The sequence below is a fragment of the Xyrauchen texanus genome, chromosome 9, assembly GCF_025860055.1.
Source record: "Xyrauchen texanus isolate HMW12.3.18 chromosome 9, RBS_HiC_50CHRs, whole genome shotgun sequence".
Lineage (NCBI taxonomy): Eukaryota > Metazoa > Chordata > Actinopteri > Cypriniformes > Catostomidae > Xyrauchen > Xyrauchen texanus.
Window position 1 is genome coordinate 42,746,415 of NC_068284.1, and position 15,142 is coordinate 42,761,556.

General features: G+C 38.3%; 1 protein-coding gene across 3 annotated transcripts in view; it reads left to right on the forward strand.

Moving 5' to 3' along the window:
* Positions 1-980: 980 nt before the first annotated feature.
* LOC127648983 (supervillin-like) overlaps positions 981-15,142 on the forward strand; it is a 57,587-nt gene continuing 43,425 nt past the window's right edge. For 2 of the 3 annotated variants that reach the window (XM_052133848.1, XM_052133847.1), the window contains exons 1-7: positions 981-1,152; positions 7,663-7,726; positions 11,461-11,540; positions 11,663-11,720; positions 12,090-12,253; positions 12,506-13,217; positions 14,510-14,593. In XM_052133848.1, the coding sequence (XP_051989808.1) occupies positions 1,095-1,152; positions 7,663-7,726; positions 11,461-11,540; positions 11,663-11,720; positions 12,090-12,253; positions 12,506-13,217; positions 14,510-14,593 (1,220 nt within the window). In that variant the 5' untranslated portion in view covers positions 981-1,094. The remainder of the gene's footprint in view (positions 1,153-7,662; positions 7,727-11,460; positions 11,541-11,662; positions 11,721-12,089; positions 12,254-12,505; positions 13,218-14,509; positions 14,594-15,142) is intronic. The other variant, XM_052133849.1, reaches the window with a different exon arrangement.

Here is a 15,142-nt window from a genome sequence, read left to right on the forward strand (position 1 = left end):
CATCATTTGTTGTTAACATCAAAGACTGTGAATCCAATAAAATTCTATTGTATTGTTGAACAAGTTCTATTGTCTTGGAAGATGGAAATGCCCTTGTTCTTGAAAATTATGAACAAACTTTGAACAAATTTTGTAAAGGAAAATATGACCCAGAAAATATTAAATACGGTTTTAGGTACATCACACTCTAGTTGTTTATGCATTTATAAAATTCATAGTTTTCCCCATTTCCTATTCAAATTTTCCTAACATTTTTCCCATTCATTCTACGTCATGTAAACCATTTTGCTTATGGTTGGGACTATGCATGCATGGTATAAGTTTCAGCATTTGATTTTTAAGGACATTTTTATTTACTTTTGTGTGCTAACCAATTTTGGTGCTTTACCATGTTGAGTCACCACTTGATGTCCAGTGTAAAATCTGGGATCTGAAGCAAAATAAATTGATATCTAAACTGATCTATGTAAGGTTCTGTCATGTAAACATAATGGAGCACGCACTGATATACGAAGCCGCAGATGTTTACGAGTATGTTTCATATATCACTGTGATACAAGGCCCTCATAAGAAAGCTGGAACTTTCTGCCTACTAGTAAGTGTGCATACTTACTGACTGAAAGATGTTAGAGGGAAATCGGTCCTAATTAAAGACTTTCGTCTTTGCATCACCAAGTATTTGTGACTCCTGGATTGCTGATGTGAGAGTGTGTTTGTGTAAATGTGGCTGTGTTTGTGTCATAAGTTCAGGAATCCACTGTGCAGTCCGCTTTTATCATCCAGTCTAATTTCTGCCTGTAATCAGATTACTGCCTGTGAGCTGCCTTAGCATCTCTCTCTCTCTCTCTCTCTCTCTCTCTCTCTCTCTCTCTCTCTCTCTCTCTCTCTCTCTCTCTCTCTCTCACACCCTCCCTTCTGCTGGTGTGTTTACTTTAGTCCTCCAGTTTTGCTTCGGTTCATTTCCATCACATTGAGTTCGTTTGTGGCAGCCTCTCTCTCTCTCTCTCTCTTGCTCTTTTTCTCTCTCTGTCCTGATCACAGGCTCAGACTATCTGTCTTTTTCTTTCTTTCCTCTCTTTCCTTTTCATTCCAACATGTTTCATAACCAATGGATTACTAACTATCTCAACCATGTCCCACAGTGTAGTCAAGGTAAGCCTGAAACTCTCTGTGCAGCACTGTTACGGCGCAGCAATTGTAGTGGTATGTAAAGCCAGTTTCTTGGGGGAGTGAGTGATTGTAGTTACCAAAATGATACAAGGCTGGATGGATTTGTTTTAATTCGTTTGGCATTTGTGGAAATAAATAAATTTAAAACAATGCCTGCTTTTATCTTTAAAGATTACTTTAGTAGTATAGAAAAGATTTTCTGATTGTAGTATAGAACAGATCTTCTGATTGATCAAATTAAGTCTAAATCTGAAGAATTTTCATGATGCGCTGTAGATAGTTTAGTAGTGATGGACAGATCTATAATCGGCTATAGGCCATTTAAATGGCTGATATTTAGATAATGAATAATTGTCTGATAACCAGGTCCACTGGCAGATAAACAGAAGTCTGAAGTGTTTTTTCTGTTGTCAGATGAATTTGAGGAAATTTAGTAAATATTTAGTAAAGTTTATTTTATATTCTAGGACTGTTTGATATGACATTTATATACTGTGTAGCGGTAGAAATGTGTTAATTGGTAGAGATTTTGATATTCAATAATATACAGATAAACCATTTACATTATGATATATTTGTGTAATGGATTGAGTTACATTATTTACACTTGAAAGTGACTAAGAAACATGGAGAAATATGAAAATACAGAAAGGGACGTGTTCCCAACAAGCCTAGATGAGGTCAAACTTGTTAAGTTGTGTAAAACGAAAGTAGATTATTTGTTTATGGTTGATAAGAAATGTTGCAACTTTGCTAAGCATTAATATAGAATTCAACTGATGTGTGGTTACAGGTGTGTTGATCAGTTTTTTTAATATTACATAATATAATATCAGTTTTACTCTTGTGTTATTAACAATGTTTACATAAAGTGAAGCGGATGTTTTTGCACTGAAGCCATCATCACATAGAAATTGGGTAAATCTGGAAAATTCATGGAAATTTTTGCTATGCTCTAAAATATTTATTTAGTTTGAAGTTGTCTGAGAGTGTGGTCTAAGTAATCTATAGAAAATATCTGGAAAATCATGGAAAATTCATTAGTCAGAAGTTGTGGAAAACATGTACATTTTAAAAAAAATTTGGCGTCCAAGTTCTACATAAAGTGATGCAGTAAATGAGACATATTTATGCATTTGGCAGACGCTTTTATTCAAAGCGACTTTTTACAGGGACAATTCCCCCTGAGCAACCTGGAGTTAAGTGTCTTGCTCAAGGACACAATGGTGGTGGCCGTGGGGATCGAACCAGCGTTCTTCTGATTAACAGTTATGTGCTTTTAGCCCACTACGCCACCACCACTCCATATGAGATATATCGAAACTATATCCGGCATCACACTACTCTCTAATGTTGGAGAAGCTACTATGAAACTGTAGATTGCCAAGCTATAAGCTACTTATAACTTAAAGTAACTACAATCAAGGTTCTCTTTTAAAAAAAAAGAAAGTCATTCGAAACAGTTACTAACAAAAAGTAGCTAACTACATTGAAGCTATTTAAATTAGAAACTATTTTTAATATGTTTCAATTAGATGATATTTAAATAGGGTGACATTAAACAATTAGGGTGACAACATTAAGTTGAACACAGTTTACATTAAAATATAAAGTTATAAACCTAGAAAACATTTTATATAACTGATTTGAAATATAGTGATTAAAACATATTTTGCTTAAAAATAGAAGACCAAGTCATTTTATGTCTGTGCAGGGGTCAAGCGAATCATGTAGCCTAGCGTTTTGTGATGCTACACAGCTACATGTTGGAAAATTTAATTGGTTACTGGAAAATCTACCCTGTTGGGCAATTAGCTGAATGTACCACTAACAATTTTGTCAAGTTAGAAGCGTCACTATTTTTAGTTAGTTACTCCCCGACATTTGTAATGTCTAGATATCAGTATTGAAATCAGCCACTGGAAAAACAAAACATCACTCTACCACTAAACTTGGAATCCTGTCTTGTTGAAATGGAACAGGAAAAAACAATTATTGTCTCAGGTGTTTTGAGAGTGTGCTTAATTTTGTGACCTGCTGTCTTGTTGTCAGCTGTCACACTTTTACATGCTAACTGGTTCAATGTTGCATCTCCATAGTACATGCAGCTCTCACACTGTATACACTCACCTAAAGGATTATTAGGAACACCTGTTCAATTTCTCATTAATGCAATTATGTAATCAACCAATCACATGGCAGTTGCTTCAATGCATTTAGGAATGTGGTCCTGGTCAAGACAATCTCCTGAACTCCAAACTGAATGTCAGAATGGGAAAGAAAGGTGATTTAAGCAATTTTGAGTGTGGCATGGTTGTTGGTGCCAGACGGGCCGGTCTGAGTATTTCACAATCTGCTCAGTTACTGGGATTTTCACGCACAACCATTTCTAGGGTTTACAAAGAATGGTGTGAAAAGGAAAAACATCCAGTATGCGGCAGTCCTGTGGGCTGAAAATGCCTTGTTGATGCTAGAGGTCAGAGGAGAATGGGCCGACTGATTCAAGCTGATAGAAGAGCAACTTTGCCTGAAATAACCACTCGTTACAACCGAGGTATGCAGCAAAGCATTTGTGAAGCCACAACACGCACAACCTTGAGGCGGATGGGCTACAACAGCAGAAGACCCCACCGGGTACCACTCATCTCCACTACAAATAGGAAAAAGAGGCTACAATTTGCAAGAGCTCACCAAAATTGGACAGTTGAAGACTGGAAAAACGTTGCCTGGTCTGATGAGTCTCGATTTCTGTTGAGACATTCATATGGTAGAGTCAGAATTTGGCGTAAACAGAATGAGAACATGGATCCATCATGCCTTGTTACCACTGTGCAGGCTGGAGGTGGTGGTGTAATGGTGTGGGGGATGTTTTCTTGGCACACTTTAGGCCCCTTAGTGCCAATTGGGCATCGTTTAAATGCCACGGTCTACCTGAGCATTGTTTCTGACCATGTCCATCCCTTTATGGCCACCATGTACCCATCCTCTGATGGCTACTTCCGGCAGGATAATGCACCATGTCAGAAAGCTCAAATTATTTCAAATTGGTTTCTTGAACATGACAATGAGTTCACTGTACTAATATGGCCCCCACAGTCACCAGATCTCAACCCAATAGAGCATCTTTGGGATGTGGTGGAACGGGAGCTTCGTGCCCTGGATGTGCATCCCACAAATCTCCATCAACTGCAAGATGCTATCCTATCAATATGGGCCAACATTTCTAAAGAATGCTTTCAGCACCTTGTTGAATCAATGCCACGTAGAATTAAGGCAGTTCTGAAGGCGAAAGGGGGTCAAACACAGTATTAGTATGGTGTTCCTAATAATCCTTTAGGTGAGTGTATAAACCTAAACATATACTTTGCTCATCTACCTCTGTTGCTCATGAAACATCCCCAGCTCTGTCTGTCAACACTGTGTTAACATGATCGCAGCAAGTGATAATTACGGTTATGCTCTCCAAACATTAGATTATCTGATCCTTTACACAAACTTTGCTCATGTAGTTTACTGGGCATCTGGCTTTCTCTGCTGAAAACTACATGTGTTTAAGTGGGTGGGTGGATCTTTGAGCTGGATCTATTTTTTGCCTTGATCTACCATCTTATATTTTTAGAAAATCTCTTGTTCATTCTGTCCCTTCGCAGCTAATTTGTGGATGTCAGCACCCTTGAGTTGTTCTCTGGCAACCCTGTATCGGAAACTCATCTGCCAGACTTCATTTAAGTTAATTAGGATGTCTTCACACCCACCTTTACTTTGTTCATCTAAGCTTGATTTTCTCTGAGCAATCCCTCCCCACTCCAGGTGTGCGAGGCTAAATGTATAAGGCAACCCCCTGCTGGAGAATCTAAAGTGCAGTAAATTAAGCTGTTGTCTGTGTATGGTGGGGTAAAAACACTTTATAATAGGTTTCAAATGGCTTAAACACATAATCGAGATGAAATGTTCTATAATTTTGTGGTGAAATGATGAAGGCCATGTCCACACCAACAGGCAGGGATGGATTACCGGCCCTTGACTACCCGGAGGGGCCCTGGGCTTTAAGGTTGTGCTATCCAGTTTTGCGATTTCCACCCATTATAATTAATGGTCCCACATAATGCACCAAATCTTCATTTTTTTCCTGGTTGTTATTGGGACTTTGTTCATTTTGGACTCTTCTTGCCTCTGTGTCTGTGCCCATCATAATATGGAAAGGCATAAAGGATTATTTCACCCAAAAATTAAAAATCAGTCATTTGTTAACTCGTTTTAAAACCGCATATGACTATTTTTCTTAACACGAAGTCGGAAATTGTAAAAAAAAAAAAAAAATAAATCATGCTCAGTGATGCCTTTTGTTTCACTTCAACAGGGCCACCAGTGATATTAACAACAGAAAACACAACATAGCTGCACACAGACCAGAGAACAGAACTTACAAACATTCTGAAGAGTTTGTAGTGGAATAGATGCATTTCAATGTCCAGCCTTGTTAGTTTGAACCGGAATCCTCAATCAACCAGTGTGATGGAGGAAGCTGAAGGTAGATACCAGTGCCACCGCTCCATATTACTTGGCCTGCGTAGGGCACCAACTCCCTAGGGGGGCACCATCTTACCCTAGTGGGGCACCAGAAACTCTACCGGCTTCTCTTACTCTCACATTATACGCCATTTCAAGGACCCGAAAGCAGTTGCGGAACAGAGACGAGTCAAGTAAAGTGTTTTTTATTGTCGTTCAACCATATACAGTTAGTACAGCGAAACGAGACCACGTTCCCCCAGGACCATGGTGCTTCATAAAACAACATAGGACAAACACAGAACCACATGAGACTACACAGACTAAATAATATTTCTACATAATATTTCTACATAAAGTGCACGTGCAAACGTGTGCAAAAAAAGTACGGGACAGTACAATAAATTACTAAAAGGAACAGGACTATAGACACACAGTAAGGGACAGTGCAGCGAAGACCAGTACACATTTGTCCGGCACTGCACTGTCTTTTACTGTGCCTCGCGCTTGCACCATGCATCGCATTTTGGACCGGTGCCAGTTCATAGCGGATGGGGTTAACTGGCTTGATTCCAAATATAGAAGCCAAACGATCGACAGAATGTCCTGTTGCTCGTCACAGCTGCTTAAGACAAAAAAACTCTGATTAACATAGAAAATAACTTTTTATTTCTTGTCGTTTGGCATCTGAGTGGGACACTGCATGACTGTAGCTACCTTCAGCCCCATCTCTCTTTTAGTTTGAGGACTCTGGTTCAAACAAATAAGGCTGGGCATAGAAATGCATCTCTTTTTCCACCTACAAACATTTCAGACATGTTTTTAGTTCTGTTCTCTGGTTTATTTGTAGCCATGTTGTGTTTTTTTGTTGTTATTATTGCTGGTTGTCCTGTTGAAGAGAAACAAAACAAGTTTTAGCTTGAATGCCCCACCTCGCAAGCGGCAGCGTAACTACTGCTGCTCCTGTGCAAAGAGCTCTAAAGCTTGTGCAGACTCATGAATGCACACAGCAGATCAGCCATCAGTCAAGATTTTCACATAATAATAAATTAGATTTACATTTGTTTCTCACCAAATCTAACATTTTCTTTCAAATCAATACATGAGTCACATACAATAATTTATTAGACATCTGAATTATACTTTTGTGTCCTTTTGAGGCTTGAAGAGGTGTCACTATAAACTGCCATAGTATGACTTCCCTGATAATTATAATTTTCTTTTTTACAATTTCTTCCTTTTGCGTTAAAAGAAAAAGAAAGTCATATGGGGTTATAACAACAAAGGGGTGAGTAAACAATTACTGAATTTTCATTTTTGGGTGAGCTATCCTTTTAGTTTTACCATTCTATAAACCGATTTTAAAATATATCAGCCGACCATTTATTGGCCTTTTCCACCACCTTGGTTAAAATCCACTATCAGTTGAGTACTTTCAGATACTTGGGATCAATGTACTAATATGTTTTTGTTTGAAATGTCACAGATTTTTCTACGTTTATGCCTCGCTCACTGGAATGGCGTTTTACTCCACTGAAAGCGAACACTTTAGAAAAACGCTCTCTATTGTCGCATACTTTGGGAAATCAGGGCATTGAAAACAGAGTTATCAAAAACTAATTAGCGTGGACATGGCCTTAGATTCTGGAGAATTGCTCCATTTTAAATTTTGTGTCTGTGATGAGACAAATTAGTTTATTTCCTTAACTTAGTACTTTTAATTCTTGGGTTGTTTAACTGTCAGTTTTTAAATTCTGTTTAAGTGTAAATAAATCTGGTGTGCTCCATTTTAATTTATATCTGTTAACTACTTTAGAAAGAATTCAGCAGCGTCCCTTTTCATAAAACCTAGTAATGCCCTGTGAAAGTGCTCATCCTTTCATACATAGTTAATATTCATCCAATACATAATCTTAGACATATCTGAATGAATTTTGCCTACAAGTACAACCCATTAAGTGATTGTCTTTTTTCTTTTTGCAGGATTTGTTGGTGAATCTTCTGTTAAGTTCTGCAGCCCTGTAATACTAAAGAAAAGAGCAGCAGGGTAAGAATTCTTGCATCTCACCAATATATATAAAGAACATTTTCTCTTCTAAATGCTGATCGAGATTTTGCCCATTAGAGAATGTCAATCAGATTTTAAGGTTATGTTTGGGGTTAATGTTAGGGTTGGGGTCTTGCGCACTTCTTATTAACCTATCATGTCCCTCTAATTTTAGGGGTAGGGGTTGGAAGTAATATTGTTCCAGGAACAACAATAGATGTCTAGGAACACATCTCACTTGGCAAAATCAAAGTGATCTTATATCTGTAGTTTGAAAGCACACTTCAAGCGCTTTAACGTTTAACTTTAAGTGGATTAATCCAAAGTCCATTTGGAGATGTCTGCATGAACTCTGTGAACTTTACCAATCAGATTATACACCAGAAATGTATCAGATCTCAACCTCCATATTTATAGGAATTGTACAGTTTTACTTTTCAGATTAAATTATATTTATATGCTGCTGATTTTAAAAAAAAAAAAAATTTTATATACAGCCTGGGTGATAATTTGCTATAGTTCTTGTTACAGAAATGACACATTTTATGCTGTGAGTCATAAGACACTGATGGTTTAGCTTAGCTTTATGTTTAACTTAAGTTAAATGGAGGATTTGGCATTTCATCACAAATTGTGATTTAAAGAATCAATGTATTGTCATGACCAATCAAAAGGACGAGTGTGTCCTAAGAGAAAGGGAGGTTGTCTTTCACAATAGCTAAACACACTTCACTGTTATCATCCAGAACCGGAGTGTGTGTAGGTGTGTGTGTGGGTGATCTTTTGTTGATTTAAAATGATAAAACTGTATAATGAGTTGAATGCCTTTAATGAGTCTAGAAGAATCAAGTAATCACTTATCTAAGAGTCTTGTGACACAGTTTTAAACATCCATGATTGCACAAACTTGTAGTGTCTCTGTCAGCTCAAACTGTTATGCTAATAATACAATTAACTATGTTGTTTGAAATGAGAAAAGAACAGAATAATGGAATTAGAATGGAAATAAGCCTTGAATTTGAAAAATAGCATTTTCTTTTGTGATCTCATGACATTTGGACACCACAGTACAAATATTGAATTGTTCTATTGTTCAATTTGAATGAGTCTTCCATATGGGGTGTGACTGAAATACACAGATCAGCCACAACATTAAAACCACCTGCCTAATATTGTGTAGGTCCCTCTCATGCCACCAAGATGGCGCCAACCCACATCTCGGAATAGCATTCTGAGATTATATTCTCACCACAATTGTACAGAGAGGTTATCTGAGTTAACGTAGACTTTGTCAGTTCGAACCAGTCTGGACATTCTCTGTTGACCTCTCATCAACAAGGCATTTCCATCTGCAGAACTGCCCCTCACTGGATGTTTTTTATTTTTGGCACCATTTAGAGTAAATTCTAGAGACTGTTGTGTGTGAAAATCCCAGGAGATCAGCCATTACAGAAATACTCAAACCAGCCCGTCTAGCACCAACAATCATCCATGTGATTATCCAATCAGACAATTGTGTGGCAGTAGTGCATAAAAGCATGCAGATTCAGGTCAGGAGCTTCAGTTTATGTTCACATCAACCACCAGAATGGGGATAAAATTTGATCTCAGTGATTTGGATCGTGGCATGATTGTTGGTGCCAAATGGGCTGGTTTGAGTATTTCTGTAACTGCTGATCTCCTGAGTCTCAAGAATTTACTCTGAATGTTGCCAAAAAACCAAACATATAGTGAGTGGCAGTTGTGCAAATGGAAATGCCTTGTTGATGAGTGAGGTCAACAGAAAATGGACAGACTGGTTTGAACTGACAAAGTCTACGGTAACTCAGATTGCCACTCTGTAAAATTGTAGTGAGAAGGTTGGCGCTGTTTTGGCGGCACGAGGGGGACCTACACGATATTAGGCAGGAGTTTTAATGTTGTGACAGATCGGTATATTTACCTCCCCCTAAAAGTTCATGCAAATTACATCTAATTCTTTTGATACTCTGATTCTCATTCTACCACCCTGCTTGTATGAGAACATGGTTCATGTGAAGCATTGGCTCTGCTGTAAACAGAGTAATGGGAGTATGCTGTTTGGTCCAGCAAGGCTGGTACCATGGTGAAGGGGAACTCCTAGATGTATAAATACCTTAGCAGCTAATCTATTCCTGTGGACAGATTCAAGAGAACGTTCAAGATCCGCTATACTAATTCATCTTAAAATGCCACACAGGAACAAATTAGTAGGGTTGGCCACATGCTCACAGTCTGCCAATGTAGAAATATGGAGCATTTGGAGGCACTCGAGCAAAATCTTTTTTATTTTTATTTATTTTTATGGAGTGTAGACATTCGATGTTGGAAAAGTCCACAAAGTGCAAACATAATGGGTCTGATTGGGGCCATGGCCTAGTAGTTAGCATGCTTGCTGTGGATTCGCCAATTTGGACCTGTTCCTGAATCAACATCCTTGTTGGTCCTGGAACAAATTTCCAATCAACCAATCTGTTTGGGGTTGGGGTGAGGAGCCAGAAAATAATGTAGTACTAGCTTGCTACCGTTAGCTCAGTTGTATACTGCACTTTTTGACATATTATCCACAGGGATCCCATGGATCCTTTAAAAAGTATTAAATCGTAGAACAAAAGTCTTAATTGTCATTTGAACTTAGTCCTTAAATTAAGGAGTGGAAAAACTGGAATCACTATATGGCCTAATTCATTTATTAAAATGCAAAAGTCTGTGATTTAATTAAATAAACAGTGTATATAGTCTTTATTCGCTGCACTTGCATGCTTCAAAGTGAAGACATGGCACAGTACTTAAAGCATAGCACATAATATACTGTTTCCAGCGGTTTCAGAGTAGTTCACAGTTAGTGAATTCCTTTGAAATACTGCTTATATTTGTTAAGACAATGTGTACTTTACAGAGTTTACATAGTAATACATTGTAGATGATTGTAAGAATGCATATTTTATTTCCCTGATCTGATTGCGTAAGCAGCAGGAGCACAGACATTTCAATATAAGAGTCTGTGGTGAATTTTTGGCTGTTTATAGAACATGTTATGAAACAAATCTTAATTTCTTTCTGGTGATTATTGGGACTATGGTCTCTTGTGTCTATGCAACAGTAAGGAGACACATTCATTATATAATGTTTTACCTGCCTTTCTTGCAATGTTTTACCTGCCTTTCTTGCCTTTCTTTCTTCATCGTATCAGCAAATTACCAATTTTGGTCAAATTTTAATTGAAATGTATTTATATATTTGTACATAAACCAATTTTTAAATTATCTAGTATGGACATAGGATATTAATTGAATTTGTTCAGGTCTCCAAGAATGGTCGTTAAGTCAGCAACCCTAATCCAGATATTTTGTGCATACAGAACATTTTCACTGTAAACGGCTGTATACTGCAACAATTTTAAGAGAAGTACAATAGGATATAATTTCAAACATAGCCTTGTTTGACAGGAATGTAGTTCCATGACAAAAGATGTTGATTCAGGAACACAGCGTCTTTGGCAAAATCGTAATTATCATTTCACAGTCCAGTTGCCCCATCATTTTCTGTTTTCTCTCCGCTATTGTTTGACTAAAGTGTCAAAAAAGCCAAAGATTTTATTTAACGTGAAACTGTCAAACAGTTCTCATGGACAGATGTTTTAGCATGTTCACCAAAGCGCTTTTGAAATATAATTTTTTTTTCAATGTCATGAACTATTTATCTCTGGCTAACAGGTTTGGTACTGATGACCAGACTTCACTGGTAAGGAGTACCACAGATATTGATGCAAAAATCCTTGCTGTGTTGCCCAAAGGTGAGAAATTCTAACAATGCTCTAATCCCTTTTAAACAAAGGACATATGGTGGAATGATTTTTGAAAGTTTCCCCACAGTTCAAAAAGTTAACACTTTTCAATTAAATACTTGTCATTTTAGTTTCAGAGCTAAGGAAGCAATTTGAAAGCACAATAGGAAGTGATCCAATAATGAATAGGTATGTTTTGTCCTATGTTTTGGTTTTCTATGTATTTAAAAAATTACTAAATGCTTTTGAAAACTCCTATTGTCAGTTTTGGAGAACGTTACTTTTAAAGTATATTCTTGCACTACACCTAATAAAATTATGATTGGCTAGCAGTTTTTTTAAGTTACGTATTTTAAATCTCATTTATGGTGTAAATTAAAAGTGTTGCTAGCTACTTTTATCCTTACTCAATAAAGTAATCTGATTATGTATTATTTCTTCTAACGTGTTACTCACAACATTGTGTATGTATGTGTGTGTGTGTGTGTGTGTATATATGTATGTGTATATATATATATATATATATATATAATGATATAATGGGTTTTTATTATACAGGAAAGAGAGGATAGCACGAAGACTGGAGGGGATTGAAACCGATGTTCCAGCAGCTCTTTCTACAAATGTGCACCACACAGCCGGTCTCGTGACCAATCGACTGCTGGAGGAAGACACCCCTCGCTACACACGAGCCTCAGATCCCAGCGATCCGGGCATTGCTGGTAAGCACAAATGCCATGCTAATACAATCTTATATTGTTATATTACTAGATTATTTTTCTCACAATATTGCATAGAAACGTCTGATTTTTTTTTACATTTTTTATGTTGCCTACAGTGCAATGAATGAAGGAGCTTACTAATAGATTTCTTTGTACAGTGGTAAAGGAGAAATTAGTTTTTCTATGTAATTATGCACTTCACTTTTAATAATATATTGCTCTCCTATTCACTCTCATTTCCTCACACTTCAGTGCGTCGCTACAGTCGTGATGAAATGGAAGCTCCAGAGCGGCAATCCAGAACTCGGACTCGCCCGGATCCACAGCCGACAATCCATCCTGACCCAGTCGTCCCTACCCCAGCAGGGTCTGATGCTACCAACCTCAGCTCCAAGGCCGAACGTATTGCACGTTACAAAGCCGAACGTCGACGCCAATTATCAGAACGTTATGGAATCCTCCTCGACCAAGAAGTGGATTTAGATTACGCCCCACGCTACACTCGTGCACGAAGGGAGTCTGACCTGTCAGACAAAGGGGCTCCTCCCGAACGGGGACTTGATGAGAACAGGATGAGGGGCAGGACTTTGCAAGAGCATGGTGAGGGGCGGGACCGAAGCAGCAGCAGGTCTAAAGGAATGGGGAGGGTTTCCATGCCTTCAGACCACACCCCCGATTCTGCCTCTTCTCCATCAGGCTTTGATGCCGAACGAGAGAGAGAGAGGGCTATGAACTTGGAAAATAAAAGGCGAGCACCTGACCGAAGTACGAAGCCACGCCCACAGGAAGCTCCGGTTTGCATGGAAGCAACACCCACCCAACCAACGAAGGGTGTTGCTGTTGCCGTAGTGCCAAGTTCTCCAAGGACAGCTCGCCGAGGATCACTACCCACAACGCGGTATGGCATCTCTCCTGGTGACCTGTTCATCGAGCAACAAGCACAAAACATCCTCAACAGACAGGGGCAAGTATTTTGCGAAGCTCTGTACAGTATATTCCATCTGCAAATGTTTTGTTGTAAATAAGCTAGTCTCCATTTGATATAGTAATATATAGTGGGTGTTGGCACAACCATTGACCAGGAAAAAATGGCACTCCATGTCAAAAAGGTTCCCGACCCCTGGTCTATACCAATGAACTGGTGGACCTTGTCAAAAACAATAAACTTAATTTTTTTGTATTAGTCAGATAATGCTAAAACTCTTAAATATACTCTAGGTTAAAATGGTGTGATAAATGGTAAATGGTCTGCACTTATAAAGTGCTTTTTTTAACCTTAGAGGTTACCAAAGCGCTTTACACTGTGTAATCACCCACACATTCACACTCACACGCCAATGGCGGCAGAGCTGCCATGCAAGGCACTAGCCTGCCTGTGGGAGCAACTTGGGGTTCAGTGTCTTGCCCAAGGACACTTCGGCATGTTGAGTCGTGTGGGCCAGGAATCGAACCGCAAACCCTATGATTGGCAGCTGACCCGCTCTACCACCTGAGTCACAGCCACCCAGGTTACACAGGCTGGAGCGATGAGATATGTAGAACTGATTTCTGGGCATCGGCAAGAATTTCACTCTGTTCCTTTGGTGAGGCCCTGCTAAACATTGCCCCTACCTTTTAACTGTCTTTACAGTGGCTGGAAAGAAATACTGAAAAAAAGCCAGTCATTTTTCTTTAAAATACTGATGGTAAAACTAGGTGATTTTATTTAAAGCTGATGTGGTTTTTGCTTCCATAAATAAATGACTTTCTCCTATGCCAGCTGAATGCTTCCATTTGGGGGCACTTGTGGCACTGAAATGGCACACGCCAGCTTTAAGGTTTATTGACTACAAGTTTGTGAATGTCATTGTGACAATTAACATAGATACATTTTTTTGAAAACATTTGTTTTTTTCATGGGCTTTCACATGACCAATTAAATGAAGTATGCCTGCGAAGACCCTTGCAACATAGTACAGGAACGCATGTGCAGTTAGAAAAGTATTATGCAACTGTGATATTTTAAATTCTGATACTTTTGTGAGAACACGATCCAAGCTGATGAGAACATATTTAAAATGAGGCTTCTGATGTCATAGTTGTGAAATCTCATACGAAACTAAATACCTTGACTGAAGGTGTCAAAAAACAGAACCCGTCCTCACAATGGTCTTTTAGAATGTTTCAGGATTGGTGAATCTGAGTTTTTGTTATAGTAGCAAATATAATGGTAATTTTGTTGTGGTAACCTGGGGTCTAAGCCTCTGTGTTCTTTAGCTTGGCAGCTCTCTCTCAAAGTGAGTGGTCCCTCAGGCGAGACGTGGACAATGAAACGCACTCACAAATCAACTGGCCATCCAGGTATCAGAGCGGGAGTGTAACCCTTTAAATTCCCTCTGTCAGCTAACTCCATTTCCCAACATGCTCCAACATTAATGCTCCCAAATGAGAACACCATATCATTTTACATCATTATTTATCATTTTTATATTTACTGTAACCATAGATGATGGCAAACAGTTCCCGCATTCATCCTATCCCATCCACTGTAGTTTTTGTATCCATTGATCTTTGCCCCTACTAAGCATATTACCAGCTCCTAACAATAACCCCTGTTTAATAGTTGTCTTCAATTTGTCCCTTTTTTTTTTAATAACAAGTGGACCTAATTTTTGTGTCAGTAAGTCACTGTTTGTTCAGAAGTTACCAGAGAATAGTTATAAATAATAATTTAAAAGTTACCAGAAAATGGTTGCAAATAGCCATTTTAAATGGTTCTAAGGGTGCTATTTCTTGTTAATGATTTCATTTTAGTCCAGTTAAAAACATCTCATGGAAAAGTCGTGGACATTTCAACAGTCAGTATAAACCCTGTAAAATGGTTGATAGTAATTGGACTTGGCTTGACAG